The sequence below is a fragment of the Bubalus kerabau genome, chromosome 7 (assembly GCF_029407905.1).
Source record: "Bubalus kerabau isolate K-KA32 ecotype Philippines breed swamp buffalo chromosome 7, PCC_UOA_SB_1v2, whole genome shotgun sequence".
In the NCBI taxonomy this organism is placed as follows: domain Eukaryota; kingdom Metazoa; phylum Chordata; class Mammalia; order Artiodactyla; family Bovidae; genus Bubalus; species Bubalus kerabau.
Window position 1 is genome coordinate 120,407,225 of NC_073630.1, and position 17,222 is coordinate 120,424,446.

A 17,222-nucleotide genomic window follows, 5' to 3' on the forward strand; every position below is an offset into this window, starting at 1 on the left:
GGGTTCTGGAGGGGGAAGGGCCGCACACACGCTCTCCCTCTGGGGGGGTGCTTCCTGCCGCTCTTCTGAGAGCCTCAGGCATGTCCCCAGTGTGTGTGCTGGCTGAGGGCTGGGTGACATGCGCCCTTAGGTACTGGGTCCAGGGCAAGGGAGCTGGGGCCCGGTCAGCATGGGAGAAGTTAGGAAACGGTCTTCCTGAGGGGTCCTTCCCTTGCAGGATCCTGGGGGTGGCAAGTTCACCAGCCTTTCACAAGCTTCCCCCCAGGACTCCTCCTACGGTCCTCCGGTGCCCAGAGAGGGGCGTGCAGTTCTTACTTCAGAGCCAGGGAAGCTGAGGCAGGGGTGGGGTGGCGGACAAAACCTGCCCAACAGACCCCTAAGGCCTCCTGGACTCAGGCCCTACAACTTCTCCCTGAGCCCCCTGGGGCTGGGAGCCCTGAGGTGAACTGGGCTTCTCCTAAGAGCAGCGGGGGAAAGAGTTTGGAGGAAGGGGCAGGGAAGGGAATGTGGGCTTGGGGGGGTGGCGCTGGGGGCCTGAGAGAAGGGAGGGGCGTTGGGGTGGGTGGGAATGGTCCAGGGCCTGTCTCGGACGCTAAGTGAAGGAAAGGGGTGGGGGCCTGGACTCCCAGAGGGAGGTGGCCTCTGAAGCCCGCTTCCTCCCTTCTAGTGTGGCCTCGGCAGGGTCGCACTCTGACAGGATAGGTCTCTTCACAGAAGGGGCAGGGAGAGCTGGGTAGGCATGGGAGATGCGGTAGGCCAGGAGGCTGCTGGCCCAGCCTGGGCTCAGGGAAGGCTGCCTGTAGGAGGTGACTGGGCCCTGCTTGAGACCAGCTCTAGGGAACCGTCCCAGGGTAGCACCCTGCCATCCTTGGACCTGGGCCAGCCAGCACGGACCCAGGGCGGCCCTCAGTGCCTACAGCACCCCTTCCACGGTGGGGTGGGGGGGGGCACACATTGAGGCTCTGCGTGTAGACACCTGACGGGTCCTGGGCAAGGCCACCCCATCCATCCTCCCCCTCGCCCCAGCACCCTCAGCTGGCGGCCTCGGACTATCCCCTGGGAGCTCTGGACTCACAGCCACAGGTCGGGCCGGGTGGGACCACTTCCCCTGCTGGCTCTCTCTATCCCTCCATCCACCGCTCAACCTACGTGGCGCTGCAGGGCTGCCCCCCCCATCCCCGCAATGGGACCCCGACGCCTCCGCCCACACCGGCCGGCCCACGTCCCCATCTGCCCCTCACTGTGCAGGGCGCCCAGACAGTGTGGACCCCGCAGGCACGGGGAAGTGGTCCGTCCTGGGTGTGGCTGAGAGTGGGGGTCCCCCAAAGGCCTAGATGTAGTCAGTGGCGCAAGGTGGGAGCACGCGCACTCCTGCAGTCACTCCTCCACCCCTGTGCTGCCGCTGCGGCACAGAGCACACCCCAGGCCCCTCTGCAGGAAGGGAGGTGGGGGTCCAGCAGGTGCACTCACACCAGCACAGATGCAGCTTTAGGACTGCAGTCAGCAGCGCATCCCTCACATAACCAGGGCTGGCCTGACCTTGCAAACACCAAGTGGTAAGCCAGGGGTTCTGCCTCCAACACCCAGAGCCCGCGATGCACCCCGGCCCTCCTTTACCCTGCACAGCCCTGGCTGCCCCCCAAACTAAGTGGAGGGCCCAGCACTCAGCGCTTGCTAGGGATCTGCCCTGAACCTGGGGTGATTGTGGAGCAGGGGCAGGAAGGGCCAGAGTTAACATCCAGGTAGTGTTTTGCGTTTTTGTTTTCTCATTGCCTGCGGCTTGCAGGATCTCCATTCTCAGCTCAGGGACTGCACCTGGGCCCTAGGCAGTGAAAGTCAGGAGTCCTAACCTCTGGAATGCCAGGGAATTCCCTGGAAGTGTTGCTTTAATGTCCACACAGGGCTGTCTAATGCCAGTTTCCAAGTTCCTCACTGGGTTCTGCCACCCGGGGTGCGGGGTGGGGGGGGAGGGGAGGGGGAGGTGGGCACACATTCCTAACCCCCTTTCTCAAATCAAGTTGTGCTGGGCCTGGAGGTGGTTTGGTCTCCATGCTCCTGTGTCACCAGCCCTGGGTCACATGTCTGGCAGCACTAATCATTCTGTTGGGAATGCTGGGAGACCCTGGCAAGTCCTCAGGATTCCCAGCCTTTTTGCCTGTAAATTGGGGATGTGGAAACCCACGGAAATGCATATATACAGTCAATAGGTCCTGGGACTGCACGTGCTGGATTTTTAGTGTTTGTTCTGTTTCGTTGGCAGCAGCACTGGGGAATCCAGTCATTTCTACCGCACACTCTCCAGCCCGAGGGCCCCTCTGCAGGAGCTCCCAAGCCAACAATCTCAATAACCTCTGAGAGGGAAAAATCAAGTGAGACTGAGGCCCATCTGGGACTGCCCCCCACCCCCAGGCTGCCAGTCCTGCTTCTGTGGGCCAGCTTAGGGTCAGGGGTCACTAGGGCCACCCGCCAGCCAGCTGGGAGCTCGATGAGAGCTCCCCTCCCAGGCAAAGCAATTTTCTTCCCTAGAAAGCGCTTCCGTGGCCAGAGGGGACAAGTGCTAGCCTCTTGGAATGTCCCCACCCTTTGGGCCAGACGTGATCACGCAGTCCTCTACTCATGGGAGCCCGTCTGGACTGTGGCGGCAGAGCGTTGCCCCTCTTCTTTTCTCAGATTCTTCCTTCTGCCCTAGGGTCCACTGGGCGGCTCTGAGGGACCCCTCCTGCTGTGGGCCTCAGTTTCTCCACTGAGATCCTCAGGAAGCCCTGACCGTTAGGCTCAGACCGTCTATGCCCCTCCTCCAAACCCGAGACTTTCCCGGGGTCACGCTGTGTCTGGCGGGGAGGGTTGTCGTTTTTTTGCAGCCTCACGGGAGACCCCCGAGGACACCGCGAGGACCCGAACTTCCGCGAAGCCAGTGCGGCAGCAGGCTCGGGGCGACATGTTCCTGCGCAGAGGACGCGGACCAGCGGACCGGCGGACCGGCCGGGTGTCCGGATCGCTCTCCGAGCCCCATCGGGCACTCGTGCGGGGGCCGGGCGGAGGGCGGCCCCGCCGCGCTCCGCTTCCTCTCGGCAACGCGCCCCGCGGCCGACCATTGGCTCCGCCGGCCCTACTTTACATGGCCCTCTCTGGGCCAATAGGCGCGAGGCGCCTACTTAACATGCACGCCGGCCTCCAATCAGCGGGCGCGGGGGCCGGGCCCCCACGTGCTGTTGCTAAGCTTGGGCTTCTAAATTGTTACTACCGCGGCTGGCCTATCGGAGCGGAGCCTCGCAGCTGTCAACATTCTCGGCCCCGCCCGAGGCGTGCGGCCGGCTCCCATTGGCCCCGGCTGGGCCCAGGGCCCGCCCCCGCCGCCCGAGCACCGGCTCCCATTTGCTGCGCCGGCCGCCGCTCGCCCTTATGTGTCAATTTGAGGGCCGCGAGGCGGAGGGGTGGCAGCCGAGCGCTCGGGGAGTCCGCGGGCGTCTGGGGAAGTGGGGCCGCCGGGCGCGCGGGGCGGGCGGCGAGCGGAGCCGGCCGGGCAGCGGCCGCCGCCGTCCCGAAGCGCTCACGCCGGGGGCGGGCAGGCGGGAGGATGGAGCTGAACTCCCTGCTGATCCTGCTGGAGGCGGCCGAGTACCTGGAGCGCAGGGACCGAGGTAGAGCCCCGCGCCCCTTTGTGCGGCCGGACCGCGGGCGGGCGGGCGGGGCCGGGGCCGGGGGCCCGCTGACCGCGCCGTCTGTCCGCAGAGGCCGAGCACGGCTACGCGTCGGTGCTGCCCTTCGACGGCGACTTCGCCAGGAAGAAAACAAAGGCGGCCGGCCTGGTGCGCAAGGCCCCGAACAACAGGTACCGCCCCCCGCTCGCTCGCGCGGCGTCCCCCTCCCCTGCCCGGGCCGCGGAGCTTTACGCCCCCCGCCCGCCCCGGAGCGCGCTCCCCACCCCGGGCCCGACCCTAGCCCGCGCGGCCCGGCGGCCCGCCTGGAGGAGGAGGCGCCCGGGCCGCCGCAGCCCCGCCCGGCCGGCCGCGCCCGCCCCGTCGCCATCTTCCCCGCGGGCCGCGCCTCCTCGGCCTCTCGCGTAAACAGTGCCACGCGTACAGCGCCGGTCGCCCGGGGTCTCCTCCCGGGGCGGCTCTCCGCCCCAGGCTTGTTCTGAACTTTACCGCGCTGGAAGAAACTTGTCAGGGGCGCTGGCCGGTGCCCCCTGGGTCTGGGGAAACTAAGGTTCGGTGCGGAAGCAGCATGGGGCCGCTGGCCCTGACCTCTGCCCGCTGCGGGCCGGTGGGCTGCATCTCCGCTAACAGCCGAGCCCGGGTGCTGGGCCGAGTGCCCCCAGGTCCCCGGGATCTGCAGGCTGGAGGCCCTGCGCCGGGCCCCCGGGCCCTCACACGGTGCCCACCGCTCCCACCCAGCCTCCTGACCCAAGTGGATCTCCAGCGATTAGTGCCGGGGTCCCTGTCTTTTGGGTCAGAGGCCCTTTTCCTAAGGGGCCGGGAGAGGCTGCAGGCTGGTGTGCTGCAGCCTGGCCTGGGACCCAGGCTGAGGAAGCCCGAAAGCCCGGGTGCACGTGTCTGGGTGGGAGAAAGAACCCTCAGCTAGGGCCCCCTGGGGGATTCCACTCTCTGGCTGCCCTGGGGACCACAGCACACCTGGCGGTGCCCGGTGGCCCATGTTGGTTCTGGCTCATGTCGCCAGGCTGGGAGCTGCCCTTCCAGGGGGCTTGGGGGCCTCTTGGCAGAGGGTGCGGCTCATTCCTGTGGCCTGCTCGTTCTTGGGAAACAGAAAGGCTGGCACAGGGACCCATCTCCTGTGACGTCCTGGCGCCCTGGGCCTGGCAAGAAAGCGGTGAAGTCTCCATCTGTTGTAGCTGCACATGCCTCTGAGTCCCAGCCCCAGGTGCCCCACTGGGGACCGTTTGGGGCAGGGCATGTGCGGGTGGGGGGACAGCAGGGCCTTGGGCCTCCTCGGTGAGCCAGCTAGGCCCTTGCTGTTGGTTCCCACTGTCCCAAGTGCCCTGCCACCCATGGAAAACTTTGGGCAGTGACTTTTCAGTCCTATGGCTCGGATACCCAAAGCCAGTAACCAAGAGCATAGTTAGGGCTCTCTTGCACGTGCTAGTTAATGGCCACCCAGCCCCATGAAGGAGATGTTCTTTTTATCTCTGGAGCTGAGGAAAGGGAGGCACAGGAGATTGAACCATTTGCTAGGGCCGCCCTTCCGTCTCTAGGGCTCCTGTTCTGAGGTGGGCCCTCTGCCCCCAGCGCTCTGCTGGGGTGGAGACCTTGAGGGCACTCAGGAGGGACCCAGAGGGTCTTCCAAGCCAGGGTGCACCTCCCTGCTGCTCCTCTTGGGGGAGCCCAGTGCTTTAGTCACCCCAGGGCTCCCAGGGCACCCCATGTGCCTGTCCTGGCCCAGCAGGGCATCGGGCAGCCCAGACCAGGGGCAGGGTGGTTCAGGGTACAGGATGTAAAGGCCTGACTTGGCGGGGCAGCTGCACACATGCAAGGTCTGTGTCCCCCTTAGGTGGGGGAAGGGGTGGGCACAGAGGGGACCAGGATGAGGCCTGGGAGGTGGGGCAGAAGGGCAGTGCATGCTGGGGGAGATGGTGACCCCCACCATTGCCGGGGCTACTGTGAGGGGCACTGGTTCAGCAGGTGGGGACAGGAGCCGGCCCCTGGTCAGGGATCCGGTCCTATAGGGAAATGGGCACAAGAGTGCCTCCTTTGAGGGGTTAAAGGGAGGAGCCAGTGGTGATAGCGGGGACCCACCTAGCAGGGCCCTAGGCAGGCAGCCCCTCCCTCCCCAGGCCGCTGTGATCCTGGGACCCAAGTGACAATCTCCCCACAGGGCTCTGCAAGCGTCGGGGACGAGGGGAGAGCTTCAGGAGGGCTCTGGCCCCTCTGTGTGCCCAGGCTGCCCGAGCAGCGCTGCCTCCGTCTGTGAGGGTCAGGCCTCCAGGCCCCTTGCCGAAGGACACTGGCCGCCCCTCACGCCCCTTACGAGTGAGCAGACCCACAGATCCGCAGCGCCGGGCTGCCATCCAGGCCAGCAAGGAGCCTGATGGCTGTGCCCTCGCCCCGCCAGCCCTGGCAGAGGTTCGGAGGCTCCCTGCCCAGCCCATGTGACCAGCGAAGCCCTCGAGGCCCTGGAACGTGGAGGTTCTGAGGCTCCACAGGGCGGCCCGGGAGCCAGCTGCCCAGGTGGGAGGAGAGGGCCCGCAGGGCTGTGCTGGGACCCCGAGCCGTGGCAGGTGTCAGAGGCAGGCTGGACGGGCGAGCCCATGGGGTTGGGATGGGAGACTCCTGACCCCGGGTTCCCGGAACAGGAGGGCGAGGGTGGGCGGACGGAGGTGGCAGGGCTTCGGCAGGGAGCGGGGCACGGGCCCAGGGCCCATCTGGTTGTGCTCTGAGGTGGCCTGGGTCCTCTGCCCACTCGTGAGGCCGCCCGGGGAGCCTCAGGGCCCCAGCTGGCCTGCCGCCTTCTTGCCTGGATGCAGAGGGTGCCCTGAACCCGGGAGCTTGGTCACACTGCCTCCGTCCCGCAGGGCGTTACCACGGCCCTGCTCTCTCTGGTGCTCCGACTCTGTGCTTCCGTCCAAAGGAGGCAGGGTTTGGGCAGCAGAGGGGGCCGCCGGCCCCAGAGAGGCTGGTCCTCCCAGGCCTCAGCCCCACAGGAAAGCAGAGGGCTGGCCTCAGTCTCCCCGCCGGCCCAGAAGCACTCGTGTCTCAGAGGCTGCCTTCTAGGCTGATGCCCCCTGGCCTGGGACCACTCTGCTCACCAGGCATCCCCGTGGGAATGGCGAGCTGTGAGCCTGTGGCTGTGTGAGCCGGATGGGGTGGGGCGGTGCCCTGGCTGGTGATGCTGGGCCGGGGTGCTTGGGTCCCCAGGCTTGGCCTCTGTGCCTACTGGCTAGCACTTGGCCTTCTGTGCCAGCCCAGGTGGCTCCCAGTGCCCTGCGGGCCTCGGGGAGTGGGCAGCTGAAGATGCAGGTGGCTCGGTGCCCAGCCGCCTTGGGAACAGAGGGTGGTCAGTCCCAGCGCCGGCTGCTGCCGCTCCGCGGGCCTGGCCCACAGCTCTGGAAGGGGGCCCAGGCCCTCCTGCTGGCTAGGCACCATGGACACGGCAGCACCCTTCTGTCTCTTGGTCACCGGGGGTGAGTTTCCCTAGCTTCCAGTCAGCCGCTGCTCGTCTGCCCCAACCCTCAGCTTCCTGAGGCCCAGACTCCCCTCGTGCTGTCTGCAAGGTCTCCGGACCCCCGGGCGGGGCCCGCGCCCCCTGCCCTGGTGGTGGGCAGTGAACTGAGCTCTGTCTTTGTTTCTCCAAACAGGTCCTCACACAATGAGCTAGAAAAGCACAGGTAAGTGGTCTTTTCCCTCACCCACCGTGTGAACCTCCTGGCTCCTCCCACCTGCCCTTCTGCCGAGGAGGTGTTGCAGCCACCCCTCACCCCCTCTCCCTGCCTTTTGCCTCCTGGCCTGGCTCAGCACACTGCTGGGCAGGCCCTTGTCCTGGGAGCGCAGGCAGCTGGGCTCTGCTCCCCGGTTCTGCTAAGCCAGCTGGCGGGGCTGGGGCTCCAGGTCCTTCCTGCCCTTGGGAGCTCAGCCTGGGGGATCCAGAAGCAGGGGGTCTGTGTGGAGGGTCAGGGACTTGGGGCAGGGCTGTGTGTGCTGTGTGTCAGTGAGGGCCGGCTCCCTGGAGGAGGAGCCCGTCTGTTTTGGGGTGTCTGAACCCTTCTGGGAACAGCTCCTCTTAAGCCTTTAGGATGCTGGCCACCTACCGGGAAGGTTTGGCCCTCTCAGTCTGGGGGCCCCAGGCACCTTGGGGCCTGACTTCCGAGGAGTTCCAAGTGGTCCTGTCCACAGGAGGTGGGGTGGGCAGCCAGGGCCTGGCCACGTGGGCCTGGTGGGAAGCTCTGCCCCGGGCAGGATCCGGGGCAGGCCTGCTTCATGCCTGCCTGCTGACCACAGAGCTGGGCCCGCTCTGGTCCTCCTATGAGGAGCGTGGGGCCTGAGGTGAGAAGGGCAGCATGGTGGCCTGGAGAGGCTTCCCCCCCCCCCAGCCCCAATGAACCCCAGGGCCCTATGCCCTCTGCTGGTGCTCCACCCCCTGGTTGGCCCAGGCCTGTGGTCCGGCTGCGGGCCTCCCTCTGCAGGGGGGAGCAGGCCCAGCCAGGCTCAGCCTCTGGGACAGGTGTCATTGTGACTGACCCCAGCAGGACTGATGGGGAGCCGTGGGTGTGTCCAGGAGCCCCGAGGCCGGGACCGGGGTGACTCCCCGGAGACGTGAGCGGTAGCTTTCTCCTGACCTTTGCTCCCGTCTTCGGATGGGCCGGTTCTTCCCTGATCTCTCGGCCTGGAGTAGGGTGGGGCCCGGGGGTCTGCACGCGAGGTGGCCAGTCGCAGCTTGCTCTGGAGCTCGGCTGGCTCTCTCTGTGTCCCACCCCCACGCCTACGCCCACGGCAGCGCCAGCTTCTGCCCCCCTGGGATCGGGGCCTCTGCTGGGCGGGTGCTGAGTGGGGACAGGACGCCGTGTTCTCTGGAGGAGCCGCGCTTCCTGGACCACTCCTGTGCTTTTGGGGGGTTCCTGAGAGAGCCTGCCTGGCCCCGGGTGGCTCCCCGGCCAGAGGAGATGGCCAGGCTTGACTGGGGCCAGGAGCCTGGGCGGGCGGGGGCGGGGGTGTGCCCTGGGGAAGGCTTCCCGGGGTGGTACCTGGAGAACGGCCCCCCAATGCAGACAGAGGGGGATGATGATGGAGGAGGGTGAGCAATGAGGACATGGCAGCCAGAGGAGGAGGAGGAGGGGGATGAGGGCTGGCCTTTGACCCCTGCAGCTGCCCCTTGACCCTGGCCTTAGCATCAGCCTCCTTCTCCCAGAGTCAGTCCTGAGGCTGGGCCTTGGGGGGCCCTTTTGAGACAGGGGTGGGGTGGTAGGTGGCCTGGGCTCCGTGTGTCCCCCTGCCCAGCCCAGTGCAGGAGCCTCTGTTCCTGGCCAGCCCGAAGGCAGGCATGGTCAGCTCTGAGGAGCCCAGGGTCCTGGAGCTGGGGACCGTGTTGGGGACCTCAGCTGTGGTTCGGCCCGTGGCTGCCTGGGGCTGGTGCCGGATGCGCCTGGCTGCTGGCCACAGGAAGAGCCGCCTGTTGTCCCCGGGAAGGCAGGAAGCATCTGGGGGTCACCTTCCCTGGACGCTGGCTTCCCTGGAGGTATGCCACCTTGGGCTGGTGGGCTTCCACTTCCCAGACCTCTGAGCCGGCGGCCCCCCTAGCCCACCCTGCCCTGCTCCTTCTCTGTCCCCTCCACAGAGACAGCAGTTCTGGCCAATCTTCCAGGGCCAGAGCTCGGCTTCTGATCCCGGTGATTGGGCCGCAGTGGCTGTGTTCCTTGGCACCCGTGGCTCAGCTCCACGCTTTCGCTTTTATAGGGGAGAGGGGGTCCTCGGTATCCCATGGTGGGGCAGTCCCCCACCCCAAAGGCCAGCCTGGGGCCCTGGGTGGAGCCCTGCTCGCCTCTCTCTCCCCATCGTGGACGTGGTTATTTGGCTCCTACGTGTGGGTCCCTGCACAGGAGGTCTGCGGGGCAGCTGCCCCGTCTGCCTGGTGCAGCCCCGCTAGGCCTTGCCCTCTCCCAGCAGCCAGTACAGGGGGAGCGGGCTGCTCGCCCCCCATCTCAGCCTCCGAGGGTCTGTGGGTCACTGTCTGTGTCGCCTCTGCCCTGGAGCCAGGTCTGGGGCACTTCAGAGTGCGGCTGCCCTGGTCTTCGGGCCTGGGGCGCCTGGCGAGGAGCGGGGCTTTTGGAGACAAGCTGGTAGGGCCCGCGTCGGGGGCTGAGCTGTGGGCAGGAGCTGCCATTAGCAGTAAGCAGTTGTGTGGGTCTGCCCCCCAGTCCACACGGGGTTCCTGCAGGAAGCAGCAGGTATTCAGACCTCCCAGGAATGCTGGGTGCCGCGGGCCACTGGCGGAGGGCCTGGCACTGTAGCAGCTCCTGAGGCGGGCTGGGCCGAGCCCAGTGCCACCCGGCTCCTTGGCACACCCCTCCGGCTCCGAGAGGTCGGGGGAGGCCCATTCCCAACGGGGATGGACCCTGGGGCCCGCCCAGGGCCCCACCGCTGGCCCTGCAGCCCATCTGGATGCTCCCCGTCCGGGGGCTGGCTGGACAGCTCATCCTGAGAGCATGGCGTGGCTGTAGCCAGCGGCTTCTCCTTGTCTCTTGAGAAGCTTCTTTCTGACTTCTAAAGAACTCTGTTCACGGACGTCGTGGGCAAGCATGGACCCCCAGCCCCCATGCCCCCCTCCCAGGGGCAGCGTCCTGGGCAGCTGGGTGCCGAGCCTGCCACCCTCTCCCACGTGGCCCTCAGGGATGGGAGTGGAACCTTGCCACCCGCTATTTGCTAACTTGACTTTTCCCCCCACGCCCGCGCACGGTCTGCCTGTGTCTGCCTGTGTCCTGGGCGCCCACGGGATGCTTCCTGATGGCTCTCCAGGAAGCGCAGACGGTACTGCTGTAGGGTTGGGTCTGGTCTTGTGGGTATGGAGGTAGAGATGGATTCATGGGGCCAAGATGCTGGACCTAGAAATGCCCGTTGAGGGTTGAGCCGCCTTGGTGGCCCTTCAGAACTGCCACCCCACCAAGGAGGCTGTGAGTGCCCTCTGGGCAGCCCAACAGCAAGTCACACCTTTTCAGTTTCAGCCCAAATCAGCATCTCCTGGGCGAGTTCTCCTTTCTAGGTCGCGGTGAGATGATGTCGGTTTTGTGTTAGATTAGCCGTTCACGTTCTGCAACTTGCCTGTTTGTGTTCTTTGCCTGTTTTCACAGAAAGGTACTCTTTTTATTTTTGACGTGTGTGAGCTGAAAATGTCACGAATACTAACCGTTTGTCTTTTATGTGTATTGCAGATATCTTCCCACTGTTATTTGTCTTTTACCTGTGTTTTTTCTTCTTTGTACAAATGTGTCTTTCTTTGATTGTAAAAGTAACATGTGGGTTTTTAGCATAGAGAACCTGGAAAATAGAAAAGAACGCACAAAGCCAAAGAAATAAATGTTGCCAACCACGTCACGTGGAGACGCGTGCTTCCTGCCTTCATTGTGTCTTGTGGAGTCTCTCGTGTGCGTTTACTGCTTTATTTTTTGACTGTTCCTTGGGTCACTTGTCACACAGGCTGCTCTGTCTGCTGACACGTCCACTCTGGTCATGGCAGGGAGACGTGGAGTGCCCTCAGATGACGTGGTTGTCTCTGGGTGGCGGAACATGGGGGTTCCTTTTCATTCACTTTTTTTCCTTTTGATTTGTATCTTCTGGTTTTCCACAAAAGATCACGTACTGCGTGTGTGCTCAGATGGTGGGTTGTAACCATGGCCATTTGCCTGAGTGGACGGGGAGCCCCACTCATGAGCTGGCTGCAGGTGGCAGGTCAGGGGGCCCCAGGGGTCTCTGATTGCAAGCCGTGCTTGTGCACGAAGCTGTTCGCTGGGGCCTGAGGCCGTCGGGTTGTGAGCCCGCTGCGGGCCCCTCTCACAGCCCTGGCGCCCCCAGCCCTGCTCCGAGCGGCCTGGGGACTGAGCTTAGCCTCAGTCTCGTGTTCTGGATGTTCTTTCTAAAGTCAAGCTCAAGTTCACCTGGAGAACTCGGCCCTGCTGCCTGGGGCTGGGGTGCCAGCTGGCAAGGGGCTGGTCTGCAGGATGGTGCTGTGTGGCCGTGGGTGACTGGCCCTGGCAGCTGGGTCAGCTCTCCCCCCAATCAGATGGGGCTGTTATCACGGCGGGGGGCGGGTGGCTCCTGCACCCTCTGTCTCTGCACTTTAGGGGCCCCCTCTGTCCAAGGGACGTGGCCATCATGGCCCGCTTTCCTTCCAGAGACTGAGGGAGACGCTTTGGAACGAGGACGTTGAAAGGTGGGGCTGCCAGGGTTGGCGCCCGAGGAGGGGGGCATGCGCGCTGACTCTGGTGATGGTGGGGCAGTGGGGCAGCAGAGCTTGGGCGGGGTTGGGAGTACCTGCCCTCGTCCCTGTCCTGAGAGTGTCGGCTGAGCGGGCATCTTGGTTTGGAAACCACTTGGGTGGCCTGCATGGGCTCCAGTGGACACGTGGACATAGCAGAGGCCCCTGGCCATCAGTGTGCTTTGAGGGTGAGCCTGGCCACCCGCCCCTGACGAGGGGAGCCAGGGAAGAAGGGTGCTTCTTCCCCGTCACGGCTCCTCACCTGAGGCCCCGACCTGAGCGGATGCTGTTGGGTCTCAGGGTTTCGTGAGGAGACTGCGTTGGCCCGCGTGGACACAGGGACAGGGTCTACAGCGAGGCGGTTTCCAAAGGGGTCCCAGACGCAGGTGGGGGGCTTGTCCGTGGCCTTCCCTGACGCGGATGGACTCAGGTTGCCATGGTGATGAGAGTGCCCAGGGAGCACCCTGTGCTTGGTGAGGCGGAGCTTTTCTCTTGGGGTGGAGAGCTCGTTGGGGGCGTCCTGGACCACTGTGCTCCGGGAAGCCTGACCGGCGTCCTTGCTTCTCCTCCTTCAAGTTGTCCCCATGAGGCTTCTGGACCCCACCGTGGTGGGAGGGGACAGCGGGGGAGCTGGGGCTCTCGGAGTCTTGCGGCAGCACTCGGGGCCCCGAGGGCTGTGCTGGCCACACGGGCCCAGCCCCAGGGCCTGTTCCTCCACTGGGGCTTCTGGCGGGCTGTGGGTGCCAGGGGGCTGGGGGTGCTGCCAGCCGGGCTGGGAGAGGTGCCCGGGAGCGGCCCTGGGCAGGCAGGTCTGTGTGGGAGTCTGCTGGCCCCCTGTCCCCCTTGCCCCCTGAGCCCTCAGTCTGCTCCGCTGACCTGCCCCACGGGCCGAGCTGCCTCTGCCTGACCATCACGTCTTTGGGTCTTTCAGACGAGCCAAACTCCGGCTCTACCTGGAGCAGCTCAAGCAGCTAGTGCCCCTGGGCCCGGACAGCACACGCCACACCACACTGAGCCTCCTGAAGCGTGCCAAGATGCACATCAAGGTGAGTAGGGTGCCCCCTCGCGGCCCCGCCACCCTGGGGAGGGACCCCGGGGCCTGAGGAAGGGCTGTGGGCCACCCAGCAGGGGCTCCAGGGGGCTCACGGTCTCTGGTGGGTGAGGGGCTCAGGCGCGGCGGGTGCAGTTTGGGTTCTGTGGGGCATGGGTGGGGGGGTGGGCTGTAGATTTCCCCCCAAGGCCCTGGCATGGGGAGAGGCTCTGGGCAGGCATAGGGCTTGGTCTCTAGGAGCTGGCAGTGGGGTATGGACTGAGTGAGACGTTGCCAGGGGCTGGCCCTCAAGGCCTTAAGACTGAGAGGTGGGTTTGGGGACCCACCAGTGTGGGTTCAGTCCTCCCGCAGGGCCCCCGGACGGCATGGGTGTGGGCTTTCCCGTGCAGGGTCTTGAGGGGACTCAGCTGGTGCCGTGGGGCCCTCACTGAGGCTGTGGCTCCGTGCCTTGGGAGGTGTGCAGAGGGCAAGCAGGTGGCCGCCAGATTGTGCAGGCAGGGTGTTGTCTGAGTTGGAGTGCCAGGCCAGGGCTGGGTGGCGCTGTCCCAGGCTCCAGGCCCACTCGTGACTTGGCTTGGTCAAGCTGGCTGGTGGCCGTGGGCCTTCTGGAGGTGGTCAGTAGACGCAGGGCACAGGGCTGGGGGTTGGGGGTGAGGGGCGGTGAGGAGGCGTGCATCAGGCCTTTGGTTCCCACCCAGTCTGGGTGCCCTGGGGTGTCCTGGTGTGTGTATGGGGGTGTCCCTACCACCGGAAACTGGAGGCTGTCAGGAGAGGCAGAACACAGGACTGGGGGACAGGGGTGGGAAGCAGAGAGGAGGGGTGCGTCAGGCCTTTGGGTCCGCCCAGGCTGGGTGCCCTGGGGCATCCCGGTGTGTGTGGGGGCGCCCCCCCCCAGAACCTAGAGGCCATCAGCAGACGCAGAGCACAGGGCTGGGGGGTTGGGGGCACCCAGCATAGACGCTGGGGTTGGGGGGGGCGACGACGAGGGGTGCGTCAGGCCTTTGGGTCTGCCCAGGCTGGGTGCCCTGTGGCGCACCCCGCACCTTCAGGCTCACAGCTCGGCATCCCCCCACCCCAGAAACTGGAGGAGCAGGACCGGCGGGCGCTGAGCATCAAGGAGCAGCTGCAGCGGGAGCACCGCTTCCTGAAGCGGCGCTTGGAGCAGCTTTCGGCGCAGAGCCTGGAGCGCGTGCGCACCGACAGCACGGGCTCTGCCGTCTCCACCGACGACTCGGAGCAAGGTGGGCCTTGGGGTGGGGGGCTGGCCTGCTGGCAGCTGCGGGGTGGGGGCGGCGCTTGCTCGAGGTGCAGCCCCCGGGACGGGATGAGGAAGCTAGGCCGGGCTCCCCAGAGGGCCAGGGACAGTGGGGGGCCCTTCGGGGGCCCGGCGCTGACCCGCCCCTTCCGTTCTCCGCAGAAGTGGATGTCGAGGGCATGGAGTTTGGCCCCGGCGAGCTGGACAGTGTGGGCAGCAGCAGTGACGTGGACGACCACTACAGCCTGCGGGGCGGCAGCTGCAGCCACGGCAGCTTCGGGCCCCCCTGCAGGCGGCCCGGCCGCCCCGGCCTCTCGTAGGCGCTGCCCTCCCTGCTCCTCGGCCCGCCCGCCCGCCCGCCCGGCCGAGCGCTTCGACCCTCCGGTCCTTGAAGCCTCTCCACGGGCCCACTGCTGTGCCATTCTGGAACCTCCGCCGCCGCCCGGGCTGCCCGCCTGCCGGTCAGGGCCCGCCGCGCCGCCCACTCCTCCCACCCGGGCAGGGACCCCTTCGGGAGGCGGGGCCCAGCTCCCACATCGGGAGCCCAGCACAGCCGCCCACCGCGTGTTCTCAGATACCCAGTCATTCCAGAAGTATTAAATACCATTGCTGCAAACCTCGGTGGGCGCCGTGTGAGGGGCTTAATGACCACCACGGGGAGCTCAGACCCCAGCCCCGGATCCCAGCAGAAAGGAGTGGACCCAGGAAGGAAGCGTGGCTCTCTGTCCATCCGTCCATCTGTCTGTTGGTCCACATAGGCTCCTGAGGCGTGGATGGAGGGATCCGTGAAGGGCGGGACTCGGGTGAGCACCCTGGGATCGTGGGTGGGCAGCAGCCTTTGCACCTGCAGGCGTCAGGAGCCAGGGCTGGGCTTCTGGGGGGGCTGCCAGGCTACCCCACCCTGATTTGGGTGGCTTCTGCTCTGTTCTTAGGTCCCTCAGATGTGCACACGCATGCACCTAGGCACACACGCCTGCTCGCACACACATGCATACATGCAGACAGAGGTGGTCACTGGACCCAGAGGGCACACGTCCCGAGGCCTTCAGGGGTCAGTTGGGCAAATGCCAGCCCCTGGCCTGTGCCTGGTCCCCGCTCCCACCCCTAGCCCACCTGCCCAGACTGCACAGGGCAGGCACTCCTCCCAGCGGGGGCTGGGAGTTGAAACCACTGGGTCCTCAGAGGCTTTCTCACCTCACTTTAAACACCACCAAGCAAAATGTTGCTGCATTTCCCAGCAGCCCAGAACAGGGCTCCAGGGAGAGAAGCTTTTCTCCCAAAACGAAGGAGAAACACTTTTAAAGAGAAAGCACTCTGCTGACTTGGCCGCTGTCGCTGTGTGCCGCCTATTTCCTGTACGAGATTTTTTCTACTCTATTTTCCTAGCAGTATCGCGTCCTTGTTTGCTGAGGGGTGGGAGCGACCCAGCGTCTCAGGGACTCGTCCGTCACCGTCGCCCAAGTGTGCCTTGTGCCCGTGTCTGGCCCCACCCCGACCGCCACCACCAGCATCTCCCGCGTGGCTCACGGGACGCCCCCAGGTGCCCTCTTGGCCCTCTCCCCGCAGCCAAGCCCCCTAGGAGCGAGACTGCCTGGCTAGGTTGGCCCGGGGGCTGTGCGGCGGCAGGGTTCCGCTCTGTCCCCCGGCAGGAGGGGCTGTGACCTGTGGTCCTCCCGACCCCCCCTTCCCCGCTGTGCATTCTGACCTCCTAGGGTCTGTGGGGGGAAGGGGGCGCCACTAACCCGAAAAATAGGTTCCTTCCTGTACCCAGCTTGAAGCCTCCCTTCTCCCCACCCTGAGCAAGGACTCCGGATGTCAGACACTGGCAGCTTCTGAAGACAAACGTCCACCCTGGGTGGACAGGTCTGGGCGTTAGGAGGCTTCTCCTGGCCTTCTGTCCCCAAGGCGTCGTCCCCGGGGACCACACAGCAATATTTGGGTGGGGGGCTGTGGGCCGACCCACAGTAGCGTCTGCTCCTCTGTCTTGTGCGTTGTAGCCAATTTCCAGATTGCGGCGGGGAGGTGGTGGAGAACTTGTGTCTACCCCAGGAGGGTGGCCTGCTGAGGCACAAAGGGGGTCCCAGGAGACAACTCTGGCGCAGAACCTGCCCTCCAGGGGCCTGGGAGGGCGGTGGGGAGCACGCTCGAGGCGGGGACCGTGTAGGCGGCTGGGGACGCTGCTGTGTGTTGTGGCGGTTGCAGGGCAAACTATACTGTTGGTACCTCCTTCCAATTCCTCTGGGGCCCAGCGTGGCCAGAGGGGCTTCTCCTGTCTGCCTGAGCTCATCCACTGAGCGTTCCTTGCAAGGACCCCACACCCTCGGAGCAGGGCAGGATCACCCACAGTTAAGAGCCTTCCTTAGGACATGCGACTGCAGGCCCCTGGGGAGCTGTGTTCTGAATTCTAGAGCATCAGTTCTCCAGCCACCCCCATCCTCACCCCCAACCCCCAGGAGACATTCTGCTCTGGCTGGCAGAGTCCTCCCCAGGTGACCACTGTGGCCTCAGCTGACCTTCCTGGCCGGGAGACGCTCAGCCTGTGACTTTGCAGGCCATGGTTCCCCTGTGGACTAGGGGGTGGGCGGGTTGGCCTCACTGGCCAGCCAGGTATGCTGGGGCCCCAAATGTGACTCCTCGCCACTGGCAGATGCCAGCGAGGGTCTGTGCTGGAGCTGCTCACGTGCCCTCTCCTCCCCCGGCCACCTGCACTGGTGGCCAAGGGGACCAGAGGGTTGTTAAGAGCAAACCTGAGTGTTGTGGGGTCTGTAGAAAGCAACTGGGACCAGAACAAGGCCCCTGGCGGGGGGGTGCCTGCACCCTTCCTCCGTGTGCCCTCCTGCCCATGTGGTTCTTGGTGGCCGTGATCCTGGAAGCCCGGGCTCGGGTTTGGGTCCACACCCTCACGGTGTGAGGCAGCCCCCACGCCTCAGCGCAGGCCCCACTGGCTGGGGAAGCGTAGGAAGGCCCCCACCGCAGTTCGTGCGTCCCTGGCCCTCC

General features: G+C 65.6%; 1 protein-coding gene across 1 annotated transcript; it reads left to right on the forward strand.

The window, feature by feature from the left end:
- The first annotated feature begins 3,420 nt into the window (after nt 1-3,420).
- MXD4 (MAX dimerization protein 4) lies at nt 3,421-15,559 on the forward strand. The gene is made up of 6 exons (XM_055589265.1): nt 3,421-3,641; nt 3,733-3,832; nt 7,313-7,342; nt 12,851-12,965; nt 14,049-14,211; nt 14,388-15,559. The coding sequence occupies exons 1-6, from the start codon at nt 3,578-3,580 to the stop codon at nt 14,543-14,545; spliced, it is 630 nt and encodes a 209-aa protein (XP_055445240.1). The 5' UTR covers nt 3,421-3,577; the 3' UTR covers nt 14,546-15,559.
- The last annotated feature ends 1,663 nt before the right edge of the window (nt 15,560-17,222 follow it).